At 48.6% G+C, this 22,530-nt stretch overlaps 2 protein-coding genes across 2 annotated transcripts; both read left to right on the forward strand.

Annotated features, from left to right (window-relative positions):
* The first annotated feature begins 290 nt into the window (after nt 1-290).
* On the forward strand, nt 291-6,009 carry LOC127461655 (ubiquitin carboxyl-terminal hydrolase 42-like). The gene is made up of 12 exons (XM_051769667.1): nt 291-387; nt 971-1,171; nt 1,558-1,665; nt 1,738-1,840; nt 1,967-2,034; nt 2,195-2,265; nt 2,817-2,899; nt 3,213-3,324; nt 3,658-3,798; nt 4,007-4,107; nt 4,867-5,005; nt 5,302-6,009. Exons 1-12 carry the CDS (start codon nt 363-365, stop codon nt 6,007-6,009), a joined length of 1,860 nt encoding a protein of 619 aa, XP_051625627.1. The 5' UTR covers nt 291-362.
* Nucleotides 6,010-13,563: 7,554 nt separating this feature from the next.
* LOC127461656 (ubiquitin carboxyl-terminal hydrolase 42-like) lies at nt 13,564-20,379 on the forward strand. Its single transcript, XM_051769668.1, has 12 exons — nt 13,564-14,062; nt 14,643-14,752; nt 15,336-15,536; nt 15,923-16,030; nt 16,106-16,208; nt 16,335-16,402; nt 16,563-16,755; nt 17,577-17,688; nt 18,022-18,162; nt 18,371-18,471; nt 19,231-19,369; nt 19,672-20,379. Exons 2-12 carry the CDS (start codon nt 14,728-14,730, stop codon nt 20,377-20,379), a joined length of 1,899 nt encoding a protein of 632 aa, XP_051625628.1. The 5' UTR covers nt 13,564-14,062; nt 14,643-14,727.
* Nucleotides 20,380-22,530: the final 2,151 nt, after the last annotated feature.

Raw genomic sequence — 22,530 nt, forward strand, 5'->3', positions numbered from 1 at the left:
GTCACTCCTAGGAGGTGGGAAAGCCAGAGGGCTCTGTTGCTGAAGCAGTGTCAGGAGAGCAGCAGGGCCTCTTCAGAGAAGGTAACGTACATTGGAGCATTTCAAAAGGGCCTTTGAACCCGCTGTGAGTTGGTGCCCCGTGCCTGATCATAAGGGCGTGAGCTGCAGCTCAGCAGCAGTTACGAGCACCACTGAAAGACTTGGTGGTGGATGCCGTTCTGCGTTTATTTAGAGTTTTGATACTTTCGGTGAGCTACAGTAATTTCTTTGCAACTAGGTGACGCGATTGGTGCTGTTCTCTTTCTGGAGAGAAAGACATCCTTGGTCATCTAAAGCATTGCACTCTCTTCCTGAGAGAGGCAATGGCCACAGCAGGGAACGACTCCTGTGAGTATTAGCTTCACCAGCAGGTTTGGACTTTGTGAACTGCCACAGACAACTGACATGGCTGGGGGTCAAATCCCAGAATGATGTGCTCACAACCTAGAGTGATCTCTGGGATGTTTCCTGAGAGCAGTCAAACTGACCCCCGTGTTTACAATTAGACCCAGGAAAACACCTTTTGTCGCTCCTCTGACACTAGGTACAAGACTTTGAAAGCTGCCATTGCTCGTAGAGAGGTCTGCCATCCTTTGGGTTACCTTCCGTGCTCAGTATTTACTTGTTTTCAACAAGTTACAGTCAGGAAAAGGGATGGCTTCACTGATAATCCAGTCTAGAACTCTACTGAGAAAGGAAGGTAGCCTGCGGCCCAGAAATCAGATGGTGGGTTTGTTGGACTCTCAGCAACGTAAACAGGGGAATGGATTTTTCCAAAACAGTAAATTTAAATGGCACTGTTTAAGCTTCCCCTGATGTTGTTGGGTTGGCAGTTGAAGCAGATGGTCCTGAGTGCTCCTGTAGAGACCTCACTGTTTAAATATGCCTTTGTGCCTCATTTCATCTCTTTTCAAATGGAATTTCCCTGCAGTCATTGCCGAGGGAATGACTCCGCCACAAAGGATCCTCTTTCCCCCAGAGAAGATTTGCATGGTCTGGCAGCAAAGACAGAGTGCTGGAGCAGGACTCCTCAATGTGGGCAACACATGCTTCCTTAATGCTGTCCTGCAATGCCTGACATACACCCCGCCGCTGGCCAACTATCTGCTCTCCCGGGAGCACAGCCAGGCCTGTGAGTACTCTTAGGGACATCTCCCTGTGAATCTGTTAATCAAATCCCAAGGATTCCCAGAACCTGAAATTTGATTTAGGAGAAAAGCAGCCCTTTGTCAGCCCCAGAACTTGTGTTCTTTGTACACTCAGGAGCCACCTGTCCTGTCCAACTGTCTTATTCTTCATGAAGGCACATCTTTCTAGCTCTGGGTCTCTATTCCTGCAAGTTAAAACCTCAGTTTAGCATTCCTCTGAAGAACATTTTCTATGCACTGAAACATCCCGTGCTTGTTGAAACACTGGGAGGAGTGGCATATTGCACTGGAGTGGGAGTGGAAGAAGAGGAGTATTCCACCACTAGGGCTATTTTGCTAACCAGAGGACCTTCTCTCCCTCCCTCCTCAGGTCGCCAACAAGGCTTCTGCATGATGTGCATCATGGAAGCGCATGTTAACAAGGTCCTGCGTTCAGTCAGTGCCATCCTGCCTTTGGCTGTTCTCAGGGCTTTCAGATGTATGTGATTTCAGGTTCTTTGACAGGTTTTCTTCCCTTCCTCTAGGAGACAACTAACTTCCTGTTTCTTAGTCATAGGAGAACATTTTCAGCTTGGCAGGGAGGAAGATGCCCATGACTTCTTATGCTGTACTGTCAATGCCATGCAGAGAGCTTGTCTGAGTGCAAGCAACGAGTAAGCACAAGCAAGTTACCTTTACAAAGTTCTGAGCCCTTTGGACTCCTTGATGTGGCCTCATCAAGGAAAACCTACAGCCGGGGCTTGGAGGAAGTAATGCTCTGTCTTACTACTTGTTTCCAGCTTGGACATATCATCTCAATCTACTACCATTGTCCATCAAATATTTGGAGGCTTTCTGAGATCCAGAGGTATGTTTCTACAACAGCTGCTCTCCTTGGTACTGCCTGTGCCCTTCTGTCTGCCTGTGCCCAACAGCTGGCCCTGGGACTAGCAGGACAGGTATAATGAGCACAAAGCAGTACCTTCGTTCAGCTCACCATTGCTCGGCATTTTGATTTTTCCTTCCAGTCATCTGCTTCAGCTGCAAAGCCATTTCTGATTCCTATGAGGCCTTCCTGGATGTCCCCTTGGATATCAAAGTAAGAGGTTTTGTAGTTGTGCTTCAAGACATGGCAAGGCTTTTCCGAGTCAACACATTTGTCCTGAAAGCATATCCTGTGAACACAAGAGGTCTTGGTGGTGGATGGGAAGGGGAACGGATGTTGTCCTCCTGCAGAGGCCATGGCACTGGTCTCTCTGTAGGTGCTGGCTTGAAGCTGGACAAGCACCCATTATGCGCTCTGCACCCTTGACATATCCTCATCCTTCTCTCCTTTGCCCTCCTTCAACACCTGTCTGGCTTCCACGCTGATGGGTTGGATTGTTTTCACTACTGATGACCCTACATAATAACATCAGTAGCTCAATGGCAGGTGATAGAGAGAGGGAGCTCTTGATTGCCCCTGAGAACCTCTGGGACAGGGGAAATGTTCAGCACCACACTCTCTTTCTGGCTCCTTCTGGATACAGCTTGCAGATTCATGGCGGGTCTCCTCAGCATCAGCTACAGGGGTTTTCTTGTCAGCTCCTGGAAAATGTTTGGGCCAGGGCATTTGCTGTAGCTCAGTGCACCGATTTCTCAATTCTCCAGGCAGCCTCATCCCTCACTGCAGCTCTGGAGGACTTTGTAACACCTGAGCACCTGGAGGGTGAAAACTGCTTTAAATGTAGCAAGTAAGATGATTACTAACAACATATTAACACGAGACTCTGTGTGAGGGGGCTACAAGTCATTGAGCAGAAGTCATCTTCTCGTGGAAGTTTACTGCACACTGATGAGACACAGTTTTGTTTGTCTGGTTTTTTGGGGGAGGGGGGTTGGGGTTTTTTCTTTGTTTGTTTGTTTGTTTGTTTGTTTGTTTGTTTTAAATATGGCACCGAATTGCCTTAAAATAGCATAAGGATGCATGAGACAAGAAAGGTTGTCTGACTGCCTTGGTGGAAGACAGGGTGCATTTCAGCGCTGTGCTCTGTGCTTGGTTTCAAGGTGTGAGAAGAATGTTGCCGCCACTAAGAGGTTCACTGTCCACTGTGCACCCAAGGTTCTCACTGTGTGTCTGAAGAGGTTTGACTGCTTCACTGGTGGGAAGATCAGCAAGGTGTGTACACTATTGGTGTGCAGCTTTCTCTTCAAGAAGTAGATTTCCTAAAGCAGTATGCTTGTCACAAGCTGCTTGTGTTGGGTTTTTTGGGGTACCTTCTGGGGAGTGGAAAGTTCCTGTGGGAAGACAGGCAAGCACTGTGCTCTGATAGGGCTGCTTTGACTGAGAAGGGTTTCCTGCCACCCAAATGATTTTATGTTGCTTTATGGAAAACCAAGTGCCCATGAGCCCCAGAGATGTATTGATACCCCTGGACTGGCCCCTGCACTTGGTAGGCTATTTCATGTCACAGACCAGGGTCATTTCTGAGCCCTCTTGGTCTCTCCATAGGTTGTAGAGTATCCGGAGTACTTGGATCTTCGCCCATACATGTCTCAGGCAGATGGAGAAGCACTCCTCTACTCCTTATATGCTGTCCTGGTGCACAGTGGTGTCAGCTGTCATGGAGGACACTATTTCTGCTACACAAAGGTAAAAGAGCAACTTCCTTCCCAATGGGGAAAAATGTGTGCTGGGGAAGATAAACTTTCCTGTCAGTGTTACTGACAGCCAAAGTTTTGGGGCAGAAGGCCTCCTTAGTGGCTGGACTGCATTTGTTTTGACATGCTCTCGGTTTGGCAGTTTCCTACCTGTGTTTTTGGAGAGAAACCATGGAGAGATCCTTGCCTTTTTTTTACAGGCCAGCAATGGATTGTGGTACCGGATGGACGATGAATCTGTGCAGCTGCGTTCCATTGACACAGTTCTCAGGCAGCAAGCCTACCTGCTGTTCTATGCCAGGTAATAACCAGGATTCAAATAGGTTCAGAATACATTTCCTTTTCCTCATTTGCAGTTGTGCTTCTCACCTTCCGGAGTGTTTTTCTCATCAAATGAAATTACTACCTGCATCATTCAGTGCTGTCAAATCTGAACTACTCCGTGTCTGTCCTTTACTGGGCTTCAGGCTGCGGCCCGGATGGAATCTGCTACTTGCCTGGTCTCTGATGTTGACTCTTGTAGATAAGAGGACTTAAAGAGGACGTCCAGGAAAGATGGGGAGGCACCATTTGTCAGGGAATGTAGTGACAGGATGAAGGCTATCAGTTTTCAGCTAACAGAGGGCAGGTTTACATTAGATATTGGGAAGGAATTCTTTGCTGTAAGGGTGCTGAGACACTGGCACAGGTTGCCACAGCATCTGTGGGGGCCCCATCCCTGGAAGTGTTCAAGGCCAGGTTGGACAGGGCTTGGAGAACCCTTGGAATAGTGGAGGGTGTTCCTGCCCACCACAGCGGGGTGGAACGAGATAAAGTTAAAGGTCCCTTGCAACCCAAACAAGTCTGTGAATTTCTGAAATGGAGGCTGTGGGAGGTATAGAGATGAGGTTTTTGTTGGGACAGAGGCAAACTTGGTGGGAAGACCCTAGCTGAGTTTCCCATTAGTGTCCTTGGTTAAGTCTTCTCTCTGTCATAGAAGCCTCTCTGAGAAAATGACTGAACCCCAGAGGAGGTTGCAACAACAGCTCTAAACTGAGATCACTCTTTTGTTTTTCTCCAGATGCTCTGATCTGAGAATTGGAGAAAGGGCTTCTTCCTCACTGGCACCATCACATGCCCCTTCCTTCCTCAGTCAGTGTGTGGCCAGCAGCAAGCAGGCGGGCTCTGTTGGACCACAGGCTCTGACTGGTAGGACTAAGGTAACTTTGGGGTCATGGGTCAGGGCATCAAAGTGGATTTCTTTCTGGGATCTCAGCATTTCTCTTTTGCCCCTCACACACCGCACCTCTCTTCACAACCACAACGCTGCTCCCTCTCAAAGCATCCCACCTGGATCCATCCCTTTTGTGCGCCTCTGGCCTTTTGGTCTTAGTAGCCCTCCAAAAGAGCCTTTTGGAGGCCCCAAACTGTCCTGTCCCAGAACTTGTAGGGGTTCCCCACTGCTCTGATCCTTTCAGGAGAAAAGGGCAGGAACTCTGCACAGCTCTCTTTGCAGGGCATGAAGGACACTGGCAGGGAGCGGTCCCGGAGCAGATTCCCTGTGTGGGGCAGGGATCTCCGCAGCTGCTCTGGGGACACCACAGACTATGATGACGCTTCAGAGAGAAGAACTGGTCCTCCAAGTCGTGACCGTGGTCCTAGGGATAGCACAGCTGCAAGGCCTTCCAAGAGGATCTGCCGGTGGGCTCCCGCTCCCAGGGCTGCTCAGGAGCAAACCTTGCTGAGGCAGAGGGAGCCAAGCAGATCTGTGCGGGGAACTTACAACCTTGGCAGCCGGTTTGTGCAGTCCACAGACTATGACCGCTCCCTGCGGAAGAGAAAGAGGGAGAGAACAAGTCCTCCACGTTGTGACCAAGTCTTAGTGAACACTGCAGTTCCAGGGCCCTCCAAAGCCAGCTCCAAGCAGGCTCTCATGCTCCGGGCTGCTCGGGAGCAAACCCGACAGAGGCAGAGAGAGCAGAGAAGATCAACATGGCGGGGCTATGATTGCCACAGCCAGTTTGGGCAGCACACAGACTACCGCCCTTCAGAGAAGAAGAGGAGGGTTTCCACGCCCCAGAGATTCACGTCAGACAAGCATTCAGGGCACTCTGGCAATGATGGCGTTGGATTATGGCCCTGGTTCAAGCAGAACGGAAGACTAGCACTGCGTTTATTAGCCAAGGCATCCTTGTTTTCGACACACCTTCTCAGACCTGAGTGAATGATTTAGCTAAGTAGATGAGAGTTACAATAATATAGAAATATTATTAGAAATATAGACATATATATGGAAATATAGAATATATAGAGAGAGAAGTATATATAGAAATATAGAAATATATAGAGAAATATAATATAGAAATATAGAGAGAAGTAATACTTTATAATACATTATTACATGTTATATATATTCAGCAATAGATAGTAATGTTAAAAGAAATATTATTAAAATAATAAAATAAGAAATACTAAAATACTGTAATCAGAATTATTTATTCCACGTTGTAGACAATTATAGCTACAAACATCTCAGCCTCGGCCATATCAATCAACAGAACTGGTCTACTCTGGCCTCAAATCGGGAGGCCTGAAGACACACCATCTCTAACGCTGCTGTTTCCTTTGAGAACGCACGCAGAATCCCTCTCGAGGAGAAAAGACAAGGGAGAAAGAATCATGTCTTGCAGAATATACCACCTAGGGAGTCTTTCTGCTGTGCCTTTTGCAATTGGACATGTCTATCTCGCATTGGCCTCCTAAGCCACCAGCGTGCTTGTAACAAATGTGGATAGAGCCTTCTTAAATCTTCGTTCGAGAAGCCCAGCCACGATGATGTGTTTAAGACGGGTGTTCCATAATTTAGTGTTCTCACTGAAACCATGCAAATCGTGTGCCACTCGCTCACTTCCCACTCCTCCTTTCCTTCCCACTCCCCCTCCATCCTGAGGCAGGCTGGACGGGAGAATTGGAGGCACAAAAGGTAAAGATCGCAGGTTGAGATAAGAACAACTTACTGGAAACGGCAATGAAAGAAGAAAACAGTGCAGCAACAGAACAGTAACAGAAACAATACTAATAACAGAGTGTACAAGGGAGGCAAATGACTCACACATGATTGCTCACCAGTTGGTGCCCAACTTTGCCACCACGCACACAACCTGGAAGAGACCCCTTCCCCCATCCTTGACAAAATGAGGAATAACCTCTATGTCCTGGCTGTGCCCCCTCCTGGATACTGCCCAAATTAACACTGCCCTGACCAGAAGCAGGACAATCACCTTCAGGATCTGCAGCACAGCTTTCGGGTCTGCACCGGAGGCACTGGATCCCTCCATGCCAGGGAGGGGAGACATCAGAGATGAGCAGACTTTGGAAATCCCTCACCTCTCACTCCGGCCCATTTTTTCTCATTTTATGGGATGGAAGAATACATACCCAACTCCCCCCAGTGTCCTTCTCACTGGAAATCCCCTGAGCTTTGATTCCTTTGCTGACATGCTGCTTCCTCTGGGAAAAGCAGCCAGAAAACCCAAGGCCATTGCTTTGAGGGAAGGTCTTTCTTAGAACACTTTTCCTGAAGTGCACCCAGGAAGGCTGGGCTGCAGCAGCACATGGCCCCCATGGCTTTGCTACATCTCCTCCAGAACACCTGGAAGCCCTTCTCTCACCATCCAGCCGCTCCCCTGCCCTGTCTTCCCCACCCCACAGGGATGCTGCCGAGGAGTTAACAAACTTCACACTTCAATCCTGATATCCCACTGCTGACTGGGATGGGGGGAGACCAGGGGCAGTTTTGGCCCCCATCAGCACCAGCTCTTGGGACAGCCAGGCTCTCTCCTGACATGTGGGCTCATCTCTGCAGCTTTGCTGTCCTCCACAGGGTGTTTGCTGAACAAAATCATCTTCTAGAAAAGATATATGACACCAGCCCAGGGGTCAGCAGCACCACATGAGAGCTTGGCAAGATGCCCTGAGGACAGCCAGGCCAGGCAGAGAGAGGTGGAAGGACCACAGGGGCTCTCTGAAGCAGCCACATTGTACAACAGAGACAATGAGGCTAAATAAACACTGGGCTGAAAGATGAGAGTGCTCTTACAAGGGAAATTTACAGCTGCTGTACAGGCCTGGGGCTCTTGCTGGAAAGCTTCAGTCTCTGGGCTCCCGGTGCCCAAAGGCATTGCAGATAACTCCTTCTCAAGCAATGGCAGGGAGCAGGGTGGAGAAGTCAAGGATGAGGCAGATCAGAAAGACTGGGGCAGCACAAAGAGATCTACAAGGGAGAGAGACAGCATCTGAAAGGCACTCCTTGCTGACCTAGGAGCTGGTGCCGTGGGCTCTACAACTGCTGCCTGCAGTCAGCTTGGAAGCTCTGGCAGTTTTAACAGGAGGTTTGTCTGCAAACAAGATGCAGAGACGTTACGATGATGGATGCGGGTATATTCCTGACCTAGGCTCTCCAGAGGGAGATTCGCTGTCTCCTCATGGGCCATAGAGGCTTTTAATATGGGATGAACTTCTCTTGGTCTCCCCAAGCTCATGTCCAACCTGTTCCATGGCCTCTGACTGCGATCTGCTGTCCACCTAGCTTCATCCCCCCTCACAACCCTGGGGACTCCTTGGAGATGAATGGCTGCTGTGCCAGCACCTACTGCTCCAGGAAGGGAGTGCAAGGGGAAGATGCTACACTCGCAGGTGCAAAGAAGGTTCATTTTGCCATGGGATCCCAGGAGGTCACCATGCACATCGTCAATGGGGTCTGAAAAAAGAAAACTTACAGATGTTGAGGCAGCTGAGCTCATCAAGCACATGTGGAAAAGCTCCTGTTTTCAGTATGGCTGGCTCTTTTGAAATGCCCCAGGAAGGAAGATTTGGTCTCAGGCATCATCAGCCCCATTGGCCAGTCTAGACAGAACTGCCTGGACTTGAATCAGAAGTTGGTGGATAAGAGATTTAGCTTCATTTAGCTAGAAATGGGATATCTCTCTCCAGTGAGCCAGCTGCTTGCCATTCCGTTAGTCCCTGACCACAAGCAGCACTGAATCTGTGATCTCTCCCCCTCCAGTTTCTCAGAGTCCCTGGGTAACCCTGAAAGCACTGCTTCAGTATCAGCTTCTGCAAGAGGCCTTCCAAAAAGCAGCTAGGGGATTAGGTGAGGGGAAGAACCAGAAAATCGCACACATTCTTCCCTGGATTCGTGAAAGACAATAAGAAAGAAATACAAGACCCCCAAAAGCAAGTCCACTTGATGGGAGCGGCAGGGGAGCATCTCTGGTTCAGTAGTGATACGACGCACTCAACTGCAGCTTGCAGACAAGAATCCTGAAACATTCCAGTAGCCAAGATTGCCACCTGATCCCAAGGTCCCCTGTCCTCTGCCCCATGCATTTCCACGGGACCAAAGCCCCTCTGCACAGCAAAAGGAAAGTATGTGAATGTACACACATGGTAACTTGCTCCTGGCCTTTTCAGCCTATGGAGGAAGACAACTTCCCTCATTAGAAAATGAAGCAGGTCTGACCTGGACTTTCTCAAAACACTCTAAAGCCAGAGGCAGGTTTCTCCCACAAGCGACAGCAAAGCCCTCCTCCTGCCCATGTTGTTTGGGAAATGGCACAAGAACCAGGAGAATCACAGAGAGATTCACACCTTCCGAGACACCAGTGAGTGCAGCCCCTCCTGACATCATCCGGGCAGAAGCCTCCAGCCCTTGGGATGACTTTGCCTCCTAACAGAGGTGCCAGAGCATCTGATCTGGATTTACCAGGCCTGCCTTAGTACCATGCCACAATAATTGTCGCAGCATCCCAGCCTTTCCTTGCTCGAGCCAGTCTGTTTATAGGTTGTTTGGATCTCCACCTCCACATTGCAGGGGGATTGAACACCACTGATCACATCCACTTCTACCTCTGACCTGAAGGGAGAGGAAGGTTTCCCCGTTTGCTGTTGTGGCAAGTGGCGCCTCTCTGCAAGAGATTTCATCTCCTGCTCGGGGCCCCTCTGCACTGGCCAGGCTCACTCCATGCTGCTGGACCTCTCCCAGCCCCTCTAAGCAGGGCTCCGGTCAAGTCTTCGTAACAACTCCCCATTCCTCAGAATAGCTTGGCACTCCTGTAGCAGTTTGGGTGGGGAATGCCAAACTCACACCAACGAATGGCTCTGTCCAATCACCTGAGGAGTAGCAGGTACCACCCAGTGCGGAGGTCAGCGCTTGAATAAAGACCTCCCCAACTTTTCTGGGTGCAGCTGGTAAGGCGATTTTGTTATAAAAGTAGCGGGGCAACTGAACTGCTTAAAGGGAGGAACAAAAGGGCACAAAAAGCACTGCGCAAAATGGCTCCAGTCTTAAATAACGTGGGTAAGGAAGGCACTGGAACAGAAGATGGGGTTTAGGCGGAGCATGCAAATTACAACCAACCATAGGAGATAGGGGCTGAACATAACCCTATACGGTACTGCGTCAAGTATCAACCAATGAAAGGACAGAACATATGCACAGTACAATACAATACAACAACTTATATGCAAAATCTACAATTTCCTTATTAATTACACATTTTTAGACTGCCACAACCCAGCCTGCCCCATGCAGAGCCCTGGGGGTGGCTCCTGCTACACCCAATGCCAGAAGAACACCACAGGAGACCCTGGGGAGGGAAGAAGGGAAGGAAAGAAGGAAATCTCAGTGCTATGGATCTGGAGCAACTGGGGGAACTCCAGTGCCTCCCAAGACGCCCTGTCAGACATGTGAGGAACTGCAGAGTCGAGAGCTCTCCCCACGCACCCCTACGGCCCGCTCCGAAATAAATACCGTTGACTGCCCATGGAAGGTCCCCTTCAGAGTAGCGACACGATCCCCGTAGCCCCTTGCTCTGGATTCACCCACCCATTCCTGGCCTCACCCCTTTGTGCCCAGAGCCCACTAGCTTTGAGCTACAGGGAGCAGAGGGGCTCTGTTGCCACCCTGTCAGGCGGCGTGAGCTGTAGAACAGCTCCAGTGGCCAAGTGCAGGGCTGAGCTCTCCATGGGACTGTGTCTGGCTTCAGGCAGTTTTCTGACAGGGAATGGGACTATTCTAGCCCAAAGGGAGCAATCGGGATCCAACATCTGCTTTGTTTAAGGCTATCAGGAGCCTTCTTGGTCGCTTATCCTTTGATTTTTGTCCAAATCTTGAAGTGGTTTTGATGAGGTACAAAAAGGAGGTGCAGAAAGCATGCCTTCCTCCCCCATAGACACGGTTTCCCCTCAGATCAGGGGGATCAGACCAAACCTCTGGTGGGAGCTGTTTTATTAAGCTTGTCAGACCTTGAACATCAGGGGAGCTGTGTACAGCTCGTGGCAGCAGGTGCTGGGGCCTTGGCCAGTGTCACCTGGAAGGGGAAAGGAGGAAAGGGGACCAGCACGGATCCCTGCTGCCCTGCATATCCCCTGAGCCAAGGGACACTTATGGACAGTTGTTCTGCACCTCCCCCTGTCCCCTTTTGGTCAGGGCTATCACCTGACACTGCGGTGACAGACGGGTTCATCAGGATATCCTTGGCAGAATGATGACGGCACTGAGTCATAGTTACAATTAAAGCTTCATTTTTTTTAACATCATGGTATGATCACTATAGCCCAGAATACCATGATTTGAGTAGCACAAGATTTCTATAGGCAGCACCAGCATAGCAAGATTTTGTAAGCCCTTTAGCAGCGAACTGTACAGCACAGCTCAGCTTATGATGCCTGATCACCTGGACCTGATCACTCTGCAGGCCAGGGCACATCCTAATCCTTGGTTTGTCATGTCAATATAACAATCTTAATCTAGACTTGAAACACGTTAACAGAACAGGAGTGGCCCTTTCAGGGGAGAAGAGTCTGTTTGGTATTAAGATGGGGCTCTGTGTGCTGCTGTGCTGCCCTGTGCTGCTGTGAGGCCATCCCAGCCTGGCAGGCAGGTGCCTGTGACCTGCAAGGCCTGTGAGGAGCAAAGGAGTCGGCCTGGGGCCTGGAAATGTGAAGGCTGATAGGGAGGGGGAGAAGGGGTCTTCCTGGCGCACTGGACCTTCAGGGACTGACGATGAGGGCAAAGGGGACTCATGTAGGACCAGCTTGGTCACAGAGCACAGCTGTTTCTGTCCTAAAATGCCCCCATCTGAGCAGGAGGCAGGAGCAGAGACACTGTTCACGAGTGCCATTGTTGATTGTCTTCATCAGAGAGCTCCTGAAGTGCTGCTGGGAGGACGGTAATACAGGACCTAGACATCAGGTTAGGGCAGGGGCATAAAAAGGTCACCTGAGAGGTGTAATGCAGGAGTAAATGCAGATACTTTGTCTGGGTAAGGGATACAAGGAGCCTCCCCAAGGATGACAGGGATAAAACCAGCTGCTGCCAGACGTGATGAAAAAAGCCATCCAAGCAAAGTCATGCCCGAGTTGGATGCCCCAAGTATAAAAGAAGAAACACCTTGGAGTGGAGCAGGAGCCATATGAACTGTGCTGAGCTGGGCAGGAGTGAAACCACCTGTCCTGAGAAGAACTGAGTAAAACTTGATGCCCCATTCCAGGCAGGGGCCAAACCAGCCAGGTCAAGTGTTGTTAAATAACAACCAGCTGCATCCTTGGCGCATGAGAAACACTATCTTCCTGCTGAGCAGAGGTTACACCAGGTGTCCAGAGGACTGCCTGTTGCTAAACACCTCTGAAACTGTCGGGATAAATAGGACCCTCTAACAAATTGGCTTTTTAGTGTTAGAAAGCAAGTGATTACTTTTATTTGCAGCCCTGCGTGTGCATGTGGCTGACAAAAATCCTGCCTCCGTACTGACAGCAAGACATCGCTTTTCACCTATTTATACAGATTTGGCAAACAAAGAAATTAATGTTCATTGCTTCCAAATTACATCACTCACTCCCTTTCATTAATTAGTATTCTATGTGGGATTGGTTATTAATTTCTCACTTTCTACTGTAATAACTTCATATCTTTAATCTTTTTTGTATATTTTCCCTCCCCTAGGGATTTTATGACACAAATGCTGAACCTTTGTTAGTCTTCTTCTTTAGCTGCTGGTTTCTGCAGAAGGTCCTTGTAGTCCATAAATCTTGTGTTCCAGATCTCCTCCTTCAACAGGACATCTTTCTCTGACAGGCTTTCTCCACTGAAGCATAACAGGGTTAACTTCAACAAAACTTACAGTTTTAGTACTTTTCCCAGGCTGTGTTCTCCCAAAGGAGCTTATGACAATTTTTACTCCATGCTGGCTAAAGTTGATTTAAGGCTGAACGCACCGCCTATGATGTGTGTTAAAAACAACTAATCAAAAAGTTAATTAGGAACACTAAAAAAATTAGAAAAGTTTTATGATTTCCAACAAGCCCAAAACAACATAGGCCAAGTGCAGCAGGGACAAAACTGTCTCTATCCATTGATGCCAGGAAAAGGCAACAGTAGTAAAACTCAACAGCCACAGGTGCTATTAAGCCGGTATTTGTTTATTTCGGCGCCGGACGTGCAGGGGATAGCTCCGCCTAACACGCGTGTGCCCTCACCATCCAGAGTGGGAGTCTGGCTAAAGCTGCGGCTGATCAAAACCTAAGCAACCCTAGCGGCAGGAGGAAATGTGAAGCTGCTCAAAAGCCATCCCGGAACGTTTTCAGAGCTTGAGGACAAGACAGCAGCTGGGCGGGGGCCAGCAGCCAGCCAAGGTCCTCCCAGCGCAGCCTCTGAAGGGTTCCTTTGGCAGTCCCAGTTCAGGGTCAGCCCATGGTTGTACCCTGGGGGTAGATGAAATTAATTGGAAATGAACCCATAAGAGTCCAGGTGCTTTGCTAAGAGTCTCACTGATAGAAGTGGCAGTGAAACCCTCAGCGTCTTGGGGGCCAGAAAAGCTGTGACCTGGCTCAGTTACAGCCCTGAGCAGGCTTTTACTCCTCAGGCCGTGTGGCTCAGGGAAGGTGTGGGAGCTCTGTCAGAGGATGACTAGCCCTTTGCCACCAGCACGGGGGGAGGTCCAGTGGCTTCCACCTGGCGGACGTGCCATGTGGGTTCCTGTGCCCAAGAACCATGTGGTTCCATGTGGTTCCATGTGGTTCCATGTGACCCCATGTCACAAAGGGGCAGAGATGTGGCACCCATCCGGTATCCTGAGGAGCGCGCCAACGAAAATCAGTTGGACAGAGTTGGCCTTCGGGATAACTCAGCTCCTTCCTTTGCTACTTGTGTGCCTGCCTTTTTTGGATGGTTTATAGTTTACTGACCATTTCTCCTCAACTTTCCTCCTCTTTCAAAGGTAATGCTTTGACTTTTGGCACAGATCATAGAGCAGGGTATATGGGATAAAAGTATAGGCTGATTTATACCTTCCTAGCCGTAGGTTGAGCTGTTACAACTTTTATAGGCTGGCCAGGTATGACCTAGGCTAGAATTCCAGTTTGCTGATTCTTGGTTTTTTTTCCATAGCCTAGGATAGGTAAGCAGGGAGGTGACTGTAGTCTGAGGGGATGGGCTCAGCCCACCTTGATTGCTGTGGGAGGGAGGGAGGCAGAAAAAGGAGAGCAGCAAAGGCAGCAGTTAAAGTAGTGGCTGAAAGACGGTCACTCCTAGGAGGTGGGAAAGCCAGAGGGCTCTGTTGCTGAAGCAGTGTCAGGAGAGCAGCAGGGCCTCTTCAGAGAAGGTAACGTACATTGGAGCATTTCAAAAGGGCCTTTGAACCCGCTGTGAGTTGGTGCCCTGCGCCTGATCATAAGGGCGTGAGCTGCAGCTCAGCAGCAGTTACGAGCACCACTGAAAGACTTGGTGGTGGATGCCGTTCTGCGTTTATTTAGAGTTTTGATACTTTCGGTGAGCTACAGTAATTTCTTTGCAACTAGGTGACGGGATTGGTGCTGTTCTCTTTCTGGAGAGAAAGACATCCTTGGTCATCTAAAGCATTGCACTCTCTTCCTGAGAGAGGCAATGGCCACAGCAGGGAACGACTCCTGTGAGTAATAGCTTCACCAGCAGGTTTGGACTTTGTGAACTGCCACAGACAACTGACATGGCTGGTGGTCAAATCCCAGAATGATGTGCTCACAACCTAGAGTGATCTCTGGGATGTTTCCTGAGAGCAGTCAAACTGACCCCCGTGTTTACAATTAGACCCAGGAAAACACCTTTTGTCGCTCCTCTGACACTAGGTACAAGACTTTGAAAGCTGCCATTGCTCGTAGAGAGGTCTGCCATCCTTTGGGTTACCTTCCGTGCTCAGTATTTACTTGTTTTCAACAAGTTACAATCAGGAAAAGGGATGGCTTCACTGATAATCCAGTCTAGAACTCTACTGAGAAAGGAAGGTAGCCTGCGGCCCAGAAATCAGATGGTGGGTTTGTTGGACTCTCAGCAACGTAAACAGGGGAATGGATTTTTCCAAAACAGGAAATTTTAATGGCACTGTTTAAGCTTCCCCTGATGTTGTTGGGTTGGCAGTTGAAGCAGATGGTCCTGAGTGCTCCTGTAGAGACCTCACTGTTTAAATATGCCTTTGTGCCTCATTTCATCTCTTTTCAAATGGAATTTCCCTGCAGTCATTGCCGAGGGAATGACTCCGCCACAAAGGATCCTCTTTCCCCCAGAGAAGATTTGCATGGTCTGGCAGCAAAGACAGAGTGCTGGAGCAGGACTCCTCAATGTGGGCAACACCTGCTTCCTTAATGCTGTCCTGCAATGCCTGACATACACCCCGCCGCTGGCCAACTATCTGCTCTCCCGGGAGCACAGCCAGGCCTGTGAGTACTCTTAGGGACATCTCCCTGTGAATCTGTTAATCAAACCCCAAGGATTCCCAGAACCTGAAATTTGATTTAGGAGAAAAGCAGCCCTTTGTCAGCCCCAGAACTTGTGTTCTTTGTACACTCAGGAGCCACCTGTCCTATCCAGCTGTCTTATTCTTCATGAAGGCACATCTTTCTAGCTCTGGGTCTCTATTCCTGCAAGTTAAAACCTCAGTTTAGCATTCCTCTGAAGAACATTTTCTATGCACTAAAACGTCCCGTGCTTGTTGAAACACTGGGAGGAGTGGCATATTGCACTGGAGTGGGAGTGGAAGAAGAGGAGTATTCCACCACTAGGGCTATTTTGCTAACCAGAGGACCTTCTCTCCCTCCCTCCTCAGGTCGCCAACAAGGCTTCTGCATGATGTGCATCATGGAAGCGCATGTTAACAAGGTCCTGCGTTCAGTCAGTGCCATCCTGCCTTTGGCTGTTCTCAGGGCTTTCAGATGTATGTGATTTCAGGTTCTTTGACAGGTTTTCTTCCCTTCCTGTAGGAGACAACTACTAACTTCCTGTTTCTTAGTCATAGGAGAACATTTTCAGCTTGGCAGGGAGGAAGATGCCCATGACTTCTTATGCTGTACTGTCAATGCCATGCAGAGAGCTTGTCTGAGTGCAAGCAACGAGTAAGCACAAGCAAGTTACCTTTACAAAGTTCGGAGCCCTTTGGACTCCTTGATGTGGCCTCATCAAGGAAAACCTACAGCCGGGGCTTGGAGGAAGTAATGCTCTGTCTTACTACTTGTTTCCAGCTTGGACATATCATCTCAATCTACTACCATTGTCCATCAAATATTTGGAGGCTTTCTGAGATCCAGAGGTATGTTTCTACAACTACTGCTCTCCTTGGCACTGCCTGTGCCCTTCTGTCTGCCTGTGCCCAACAGCTGGCCCTGGGACTAGCAGGACAGGTACAATGAGCACAAAGCAGTACCATCGTTCAGCTCACCATTGCTGGGCATTTTGATTTTTCCTTCCAGTCATCTGCTTCAGCTGCAAAGCCATTTCTGATTCCTATGAGGCCTTCCTGGATGTCCCCTTGGATATCAAAGTAAGAGGTTTTGCAGTTGTGCTTCAAGACATGGCAAGGCTTTTCAGAGTCAACACATTTGTCCTGAAAGCATATCCTGTGAACACAAGAGGTCTTGGTCGTGGATGGGAAGGGGAACGGATGTTGTCCTCCAGCAGAGGCCATGGCACTGGTCTCTCTGTAGGTGCTGGCTTGAAGCTGGACAAGCACCCATTATGCGCTCTGCACCCTTGACATATCCTCATCCTTCTCTCCTTTGCCCTCCTTCAACACCTGTCTGGCTTCCACGCTGATGGGTTGGATTGTTTTCACTACTGATGACCCTACATAATAACATCAGTAGCTCAATGGCAGGTGATAGAGAGAGGGAGCTCTTGATTGCCCCTGAGAACCTCTGGGACAGGGGAAATGTTCAGCACCACACTCTCTTTCTGGCTCCTTCTGGATACAGCTTGCAGATTCATGGCGGGTCTCCTCAGCATCAGCTACAGGGGTTTTCTTGTCAGCTCCTGGAAAATGTTTGGGCCAGGGCATTTGCTGTAGCTCAGTGCACCGATTTCTCAATTCTCCAGGCAGCCTCATCCCTCACTGCAGCTCTGGAGGACTTTGTAACACCTGAGCACCTGGAGGGTGAAAACTGCTTTAAATGTAGCAAGTAAGATGATTACTAACAACATATTAACACGAGACTCTGTGTGAGGGGGCTACAAGTCATTGAGCAGAAGTCATCTTCTCGTGGAAGTTTACTGCACACTGATGAGACACAGTTTTGTTTGTCTGGTTTTTTGGGGGAGGGGGGTTGGGGTTTTTTCTTTGTTTGTTTGTTTGTTTGTTTGTTTGTTTTAAATATGGCACCGAATTGCCCTAAAATAGCATAAGGATGCATGAGACAAGAAAGGTTGTCTGACTGCCTTGGTGGAAGACAGGGTGCATTTCAGCGCTGTGCTCTGTGCTTGGTTTCAAGGTGTGAGAAGAATGTTGCCACCACTAAGAGGTTCACTGTCCACTGTGCACCCAAGGTTCTCACTGTGTGTCTGAAGAGGTTTGACTGCTTCACTGGTGGCAAGATCAGCAAGGTGTGTACACTATTGGTGTGCAGCTTTCTCTTCAAGAAGCAGATTTCCTAAAGCAGTATGCTTGTCACAAGCTGCTTGTGTTGGGTTTTTTGGGGTCCCTTCTGGGGAGTGGAAAGTTCCTGTGGGAAGACAGGCAAGCACTGTGCTCTGATAGGGCTGCTTTGACTGAGAAGGGTTTCCTGCCACCCAAACGATTTTATGTTGCTTTATGGAAAACCAAGTGCTCATGAGCCCCAGAGATGGATTGATACCCCTGGACTGGCCCCTGCACTTGGTAGGCTCTTTCATGTCACAGACCAGGGTCATTTCTGAGCCCTCTTGGTCTCTCCATAGGTTGTAGAGTATCCAGAGTACTTGGATCTTCGCCCATACATGTCTCAGGCAGATGGAGAAGCACTCCTCTACTCCTTATATGCTGTCCTGGTGCACAGTGGTGTCAGCTGTCATGGAGGACACTATTTCTGCTACACAAAGGTAAAAGAGCAACTTCCTCACCAATGGGGAAAAATGTGTGCTGGGGAAGATAAACTTTCCTGTCAGTGTTACTGACAGCCAAAGTTTTGGGGCCGAAGGCCTCCTTAGTGGCTGGACTGCATTTGTTTTGACATGCTCTCGGTTTGGCAGTTTCCTACCTGTGTTTTTGGAGAGAAACCATGGAGAGATCCTTGCCTTTTTTGTACAGGCCAGCAATGGATTGTGGTACCGGATGGACGATGAATCTGTGCAGCTGCGTTCCATTGACACAGTTCTCAGGCAGCAAGCCTACCTGCTGTTCTATGCCAGGTAATAACCAGGATTCAAATAGGTTCAGAATACATTTCCTTTTCCTCATTTGCAGTTGTGCTTCTCACCTTCTGGAGTGTTTTTCTCATCAAATGAAATTACTACCTGCATCATTCAGTGCTGTCAAATCTGAACTACTCCGTGTCTGTCCTTTACTGGGCTTCAGGCTGCGGCCCGGATAGAATCTGCTACTTGCCTGGTCTCTGATGTTGACTCTTGTAGATAAGAGGACTTAAAGAGGACGTCCAGGAAAGATGGGGAGGCACCATTTGTCAGGGAATGTAGTGACAGGATGAAGGCTATCAGTTTTCAGCTAACAGAGGGCAGGTTTACACTAGATATTGGGAAGGAATTCTTTGCTGTAAGGGTGCTGAGACACTGGCACAGGTTGCCACAGCATCTGTGGGGGCCCCATCCCTGGAGGTGTTCAAGGCCAGGTTGGACAGGGCTTGGAGAAACCTTGGAATAGTGGAGGGTGTTCCTGCCCACCACAGCGGGGTGGAACGAGATAAAGTTAAAGGTCCCTTGCAACCCAAACAAGTCTGTGAATTTCTGAAATGGAGGCTGTGGGAGGTATAGAGATGAGGTTTTTGTTGGGACAGAGGCAAACTTGGTGGGAAGACCCTAGCTGAGTTTCCCATTAGTGTCCTTGGTTAAGTCTTCTCTCTGTCATAGAAGCCTCTCTGAGAAAATGACTGAACCCCAGAGGAGGTTGCAACAACAGCTCTAAACTGAGATGACTCTTTTGTTTTTCTCCAGATGCTCTGATCTGAGAATTGGAGAAAGGGCTTCTTCCTCACTGGCACCATCACATGCCCCTTCCTTCCTCAGTCAGTGTGTGGCCAGCAGCAAGCAGGCGGGCTCTGTTGGACCACAGGCTCTGACTGGTAGGACTAAGGTAACTTTGGGGTCATGGGTCAGGGCATCAGAGGAATAGTGGATTTCTTTCTGGGATCTCAGCATTTCTCTTTTGCCCCTCACACACCGCACCTTTCTTCACAGCCACAACGCTGCTCCCTCTCAAAGCATCCCACCTGGATCCATCCCTTTTGTGCACCTCTGGCCTTTTGGTCTTAGTAGCCCTCCAAAAGAGCCTTTTGGAGGCCCCAAACTGTCCTGTCCCAGAACTTGTAGGGGTTCCCCACTGCTCTGATCCTTTCAGGAGAAAAGGGCAGGAACTCTGCACAGCTCTCTTTGCAGGGCATGAAGGACACTGGCAGGGAGCGGTCCCGGAGCAGATTCCCTCTGTGGGGCAGGGATCTCCGCAGCTGCTCTGGGGACACCACAGACTGTGATGACGCTTCAGAGAGAAGAACTGGTCCTCCAAGTCGTGACCGTGGTCCTAGGGATAGCACAGCTGCAAGGCCTTCCAAGAGGATCTGCCGGTGGGCTCCCGCTCCCAGGGCTGCTCAGGAGCAAACCTTGCTGAGGCAGAGGGAGCCAAGCAGATCTGTGCGGGGAACTTACAACCTTGGCAGCCGGTTTGTGCAGTCCACAGACTATGACCGCTCCCTGCGGAAGAGAAAGAGGGAGAGAACAAGTCCTCCACGTTGTGACCAAGCCTTAGTGAATACTGCAGTTGCAGGGCCCTCCAAAGCCAGCTCCAAGCAGGCTCTCATGCTCCGGGCTGCTCGGGAGCAAACCCGACAGAGGCAGAGAGAGCAGAGAAGATCAACATGGCGGGGCTATGATTGCCACAGCCAGTTTGGGCAGCACACAGACTACCGCCCTTCAGAGAAGAAGAGGAGGGTTTCCACGCCCCAGAGATTCACGTCAGACAAGCATTCAGGGCACTCTGGCAATGATGGCGTTGGATTATGGCCCTGGCTCAAGCAGAACGGAAGACTAGCACTGCGTTTATTAGCCAAGGCATCCTTGTTTTCGATACGCCTTCTCAGACCTGAGTGAATGATTTAGCTAAGAAGATGAGAGTTATAATAATATAGAAATATTATTAGAAATATAGACATATCTATAGAAACATAGAAATATATATAGAAATATATATAGAAATATAGAATATATATAGAGAAATATATAAAGAAATATAGAAATTTATAGAAATATAATATAGAAGTAGTAGTTTATAATACATTGTTACATGTTATATATATTCAGCAATAGATAGTAATAGTATAATAAATATTATTAAAATAATAAAATAGTAAATACTAAAATACTTTAAGCAGAGTTATTTATTCCACGTTGTAGATAATTATAGCTAGAAACATAGTGCAGTATTTGGAAGCAGTGTTGAAGCAATTATATTAAAGCTAAGAAAACAAATATTAAGTAGAGATTGTGCAGTACACAGACTACCGCCCTTCAGAGAAGAAGAGGAGGGTTTCCACGCCCCAGAGATTCACGTCAGACAAGCATTCAGGGCACTCTGGCAATGATGGCGTTGGATTATGGCCCTGGCTCAAGCAGAACGGAAGACTAGCACTGCGTTTATTAGCCAAGGCATCCTTGTTTTCGACACGCCTTCTCAGACCTGAGTGAATGATTTAGCTAAGAAGATGAGAGTTATAACAATATAGAAATATTATTAGAAATATAGACATATATATGGAAATATAGAATATATATAGAGAGAAGAATATATAGAAATATAGAAATATATAGAGAAATATAATATAGAAATATAGAGAGAAGTAATACTTTATAATACATTATTACATGTTATATATATTCAGCAATAGATAGTAATGTTATAAGAAATATTATTAAAATAATAAAATAAGAAATACTAAAATACTGTAATCAGAATTATTTATTCCACGTTGTAGACAATTATAGCTACAAACATCTCAGCCTCGGCCATATCAATCAACAGAACTGGTCTACTCTGGCCTCAAATCGGGAGGCCTGGAGACACACCATCTCTAACGCTGCTGTTTCCTTTGAGAACGCACGCAGAATCCCTCTCGAGGAGAAAAGACATGGGAGAAAGAATCATGTCTTGCAGAATATACCACCTAGGGAGTCTTTCTGCTGTGCCTTTTGCAATCGGATATGTCTATCTCGCATTGGCCTCCTAAGCCACCAGCGTGCTTGTAACAAATGTGGATAGAGCCTTCTTAAATCTTCGTTCGAGAAGCCCAGCCACGATGATGTGTTTAAGACGGGTGTTCCATAATTTAGTGTTCTCACTGAAACCATGCAAATCGTGTGCCACTCGCTCACTGCCCACTCCTCCTTTCCTTCCCACTCCCCCTCCATCCTGAGGCAGGCTGGACGGGAGAATTGGAGGCACAAAAGGTAAAGATCGCAGGTTGAGATAAGAACAACTTACTGGAAACGGCAATGAAAGAAGAAAACAGTGCAGCAACAGAACAGTAACAGAAACAATACTAATAACAGAGTGTACAAGGGAGGCAAATGACTCACACATGATTGCTCACCAGTTGGTGCCCAACTTTGCCACCACGCACACAACCTGGAAGAGACCCCTTCCCCCATCCTTGACAAAATGAGGAATAACCTCTATGTCCTGGTTGTGCCCCCTCCTGGATACTGCCCAAATTAACACTGCCCTGACCAGAAGCAGGACAATCACCTTCAGGATGTGCAGCACAGCTTTCGGGTCTGCACCGGAGGCAGTGGATCCCTCCATGCCAGGGAGGGGAGACATCAGAGATGAGCAGACTTTGGAAATCCCTCACCTCTCACTCCGGCCCATTTTTTCTCATTTTATGGGATGGAAGAATACATACCCAACTCCTCCCAGTGTCCTTCTCACTGGAAATGCCCTGAGCTTTGGTTCCTTTGCTGACATGCTGCTTCCTCTGGGAAAAGCAGCCAGAAAACCCAAGGCCATTGCTTTGAGGGAAGGTCTTTCTTAGAACACTTTTCCTGAAGTGCACCCAGGAAGGCTGGGCTGCAGCAGCACATGGCCCCCATAGCTTTGCTACATCTCATCCAGAACACCTGGAAGCCCTTCTCTCACCATCCAGCCGCTCCCCTGCCCTGTCTTCCCCACCCCACAGGGATGCTGCCGAGGAGTTAACAAACTTCAATCCTGATATCCCACTGCTGACTGGGATGGGGGGAGACCAG

The sequence above is a fragment of the Manacus candei genome, unplaced genomic scaffold (assembly GCF_025592945.1).
Source record: "Manacus candei isolate 608988 ecotype Guabito, Panama unplaced genomic scaffold, ASM2559294v1 h1tg000110l, whole genome shotgun sequence".
NCBI classification, from domain to species: domain Eukaryota; kingdom Metazoa; phylum Chordata; class Aves; order Passeriformes; family Pipridae; genus Manacus; species Manacus candei.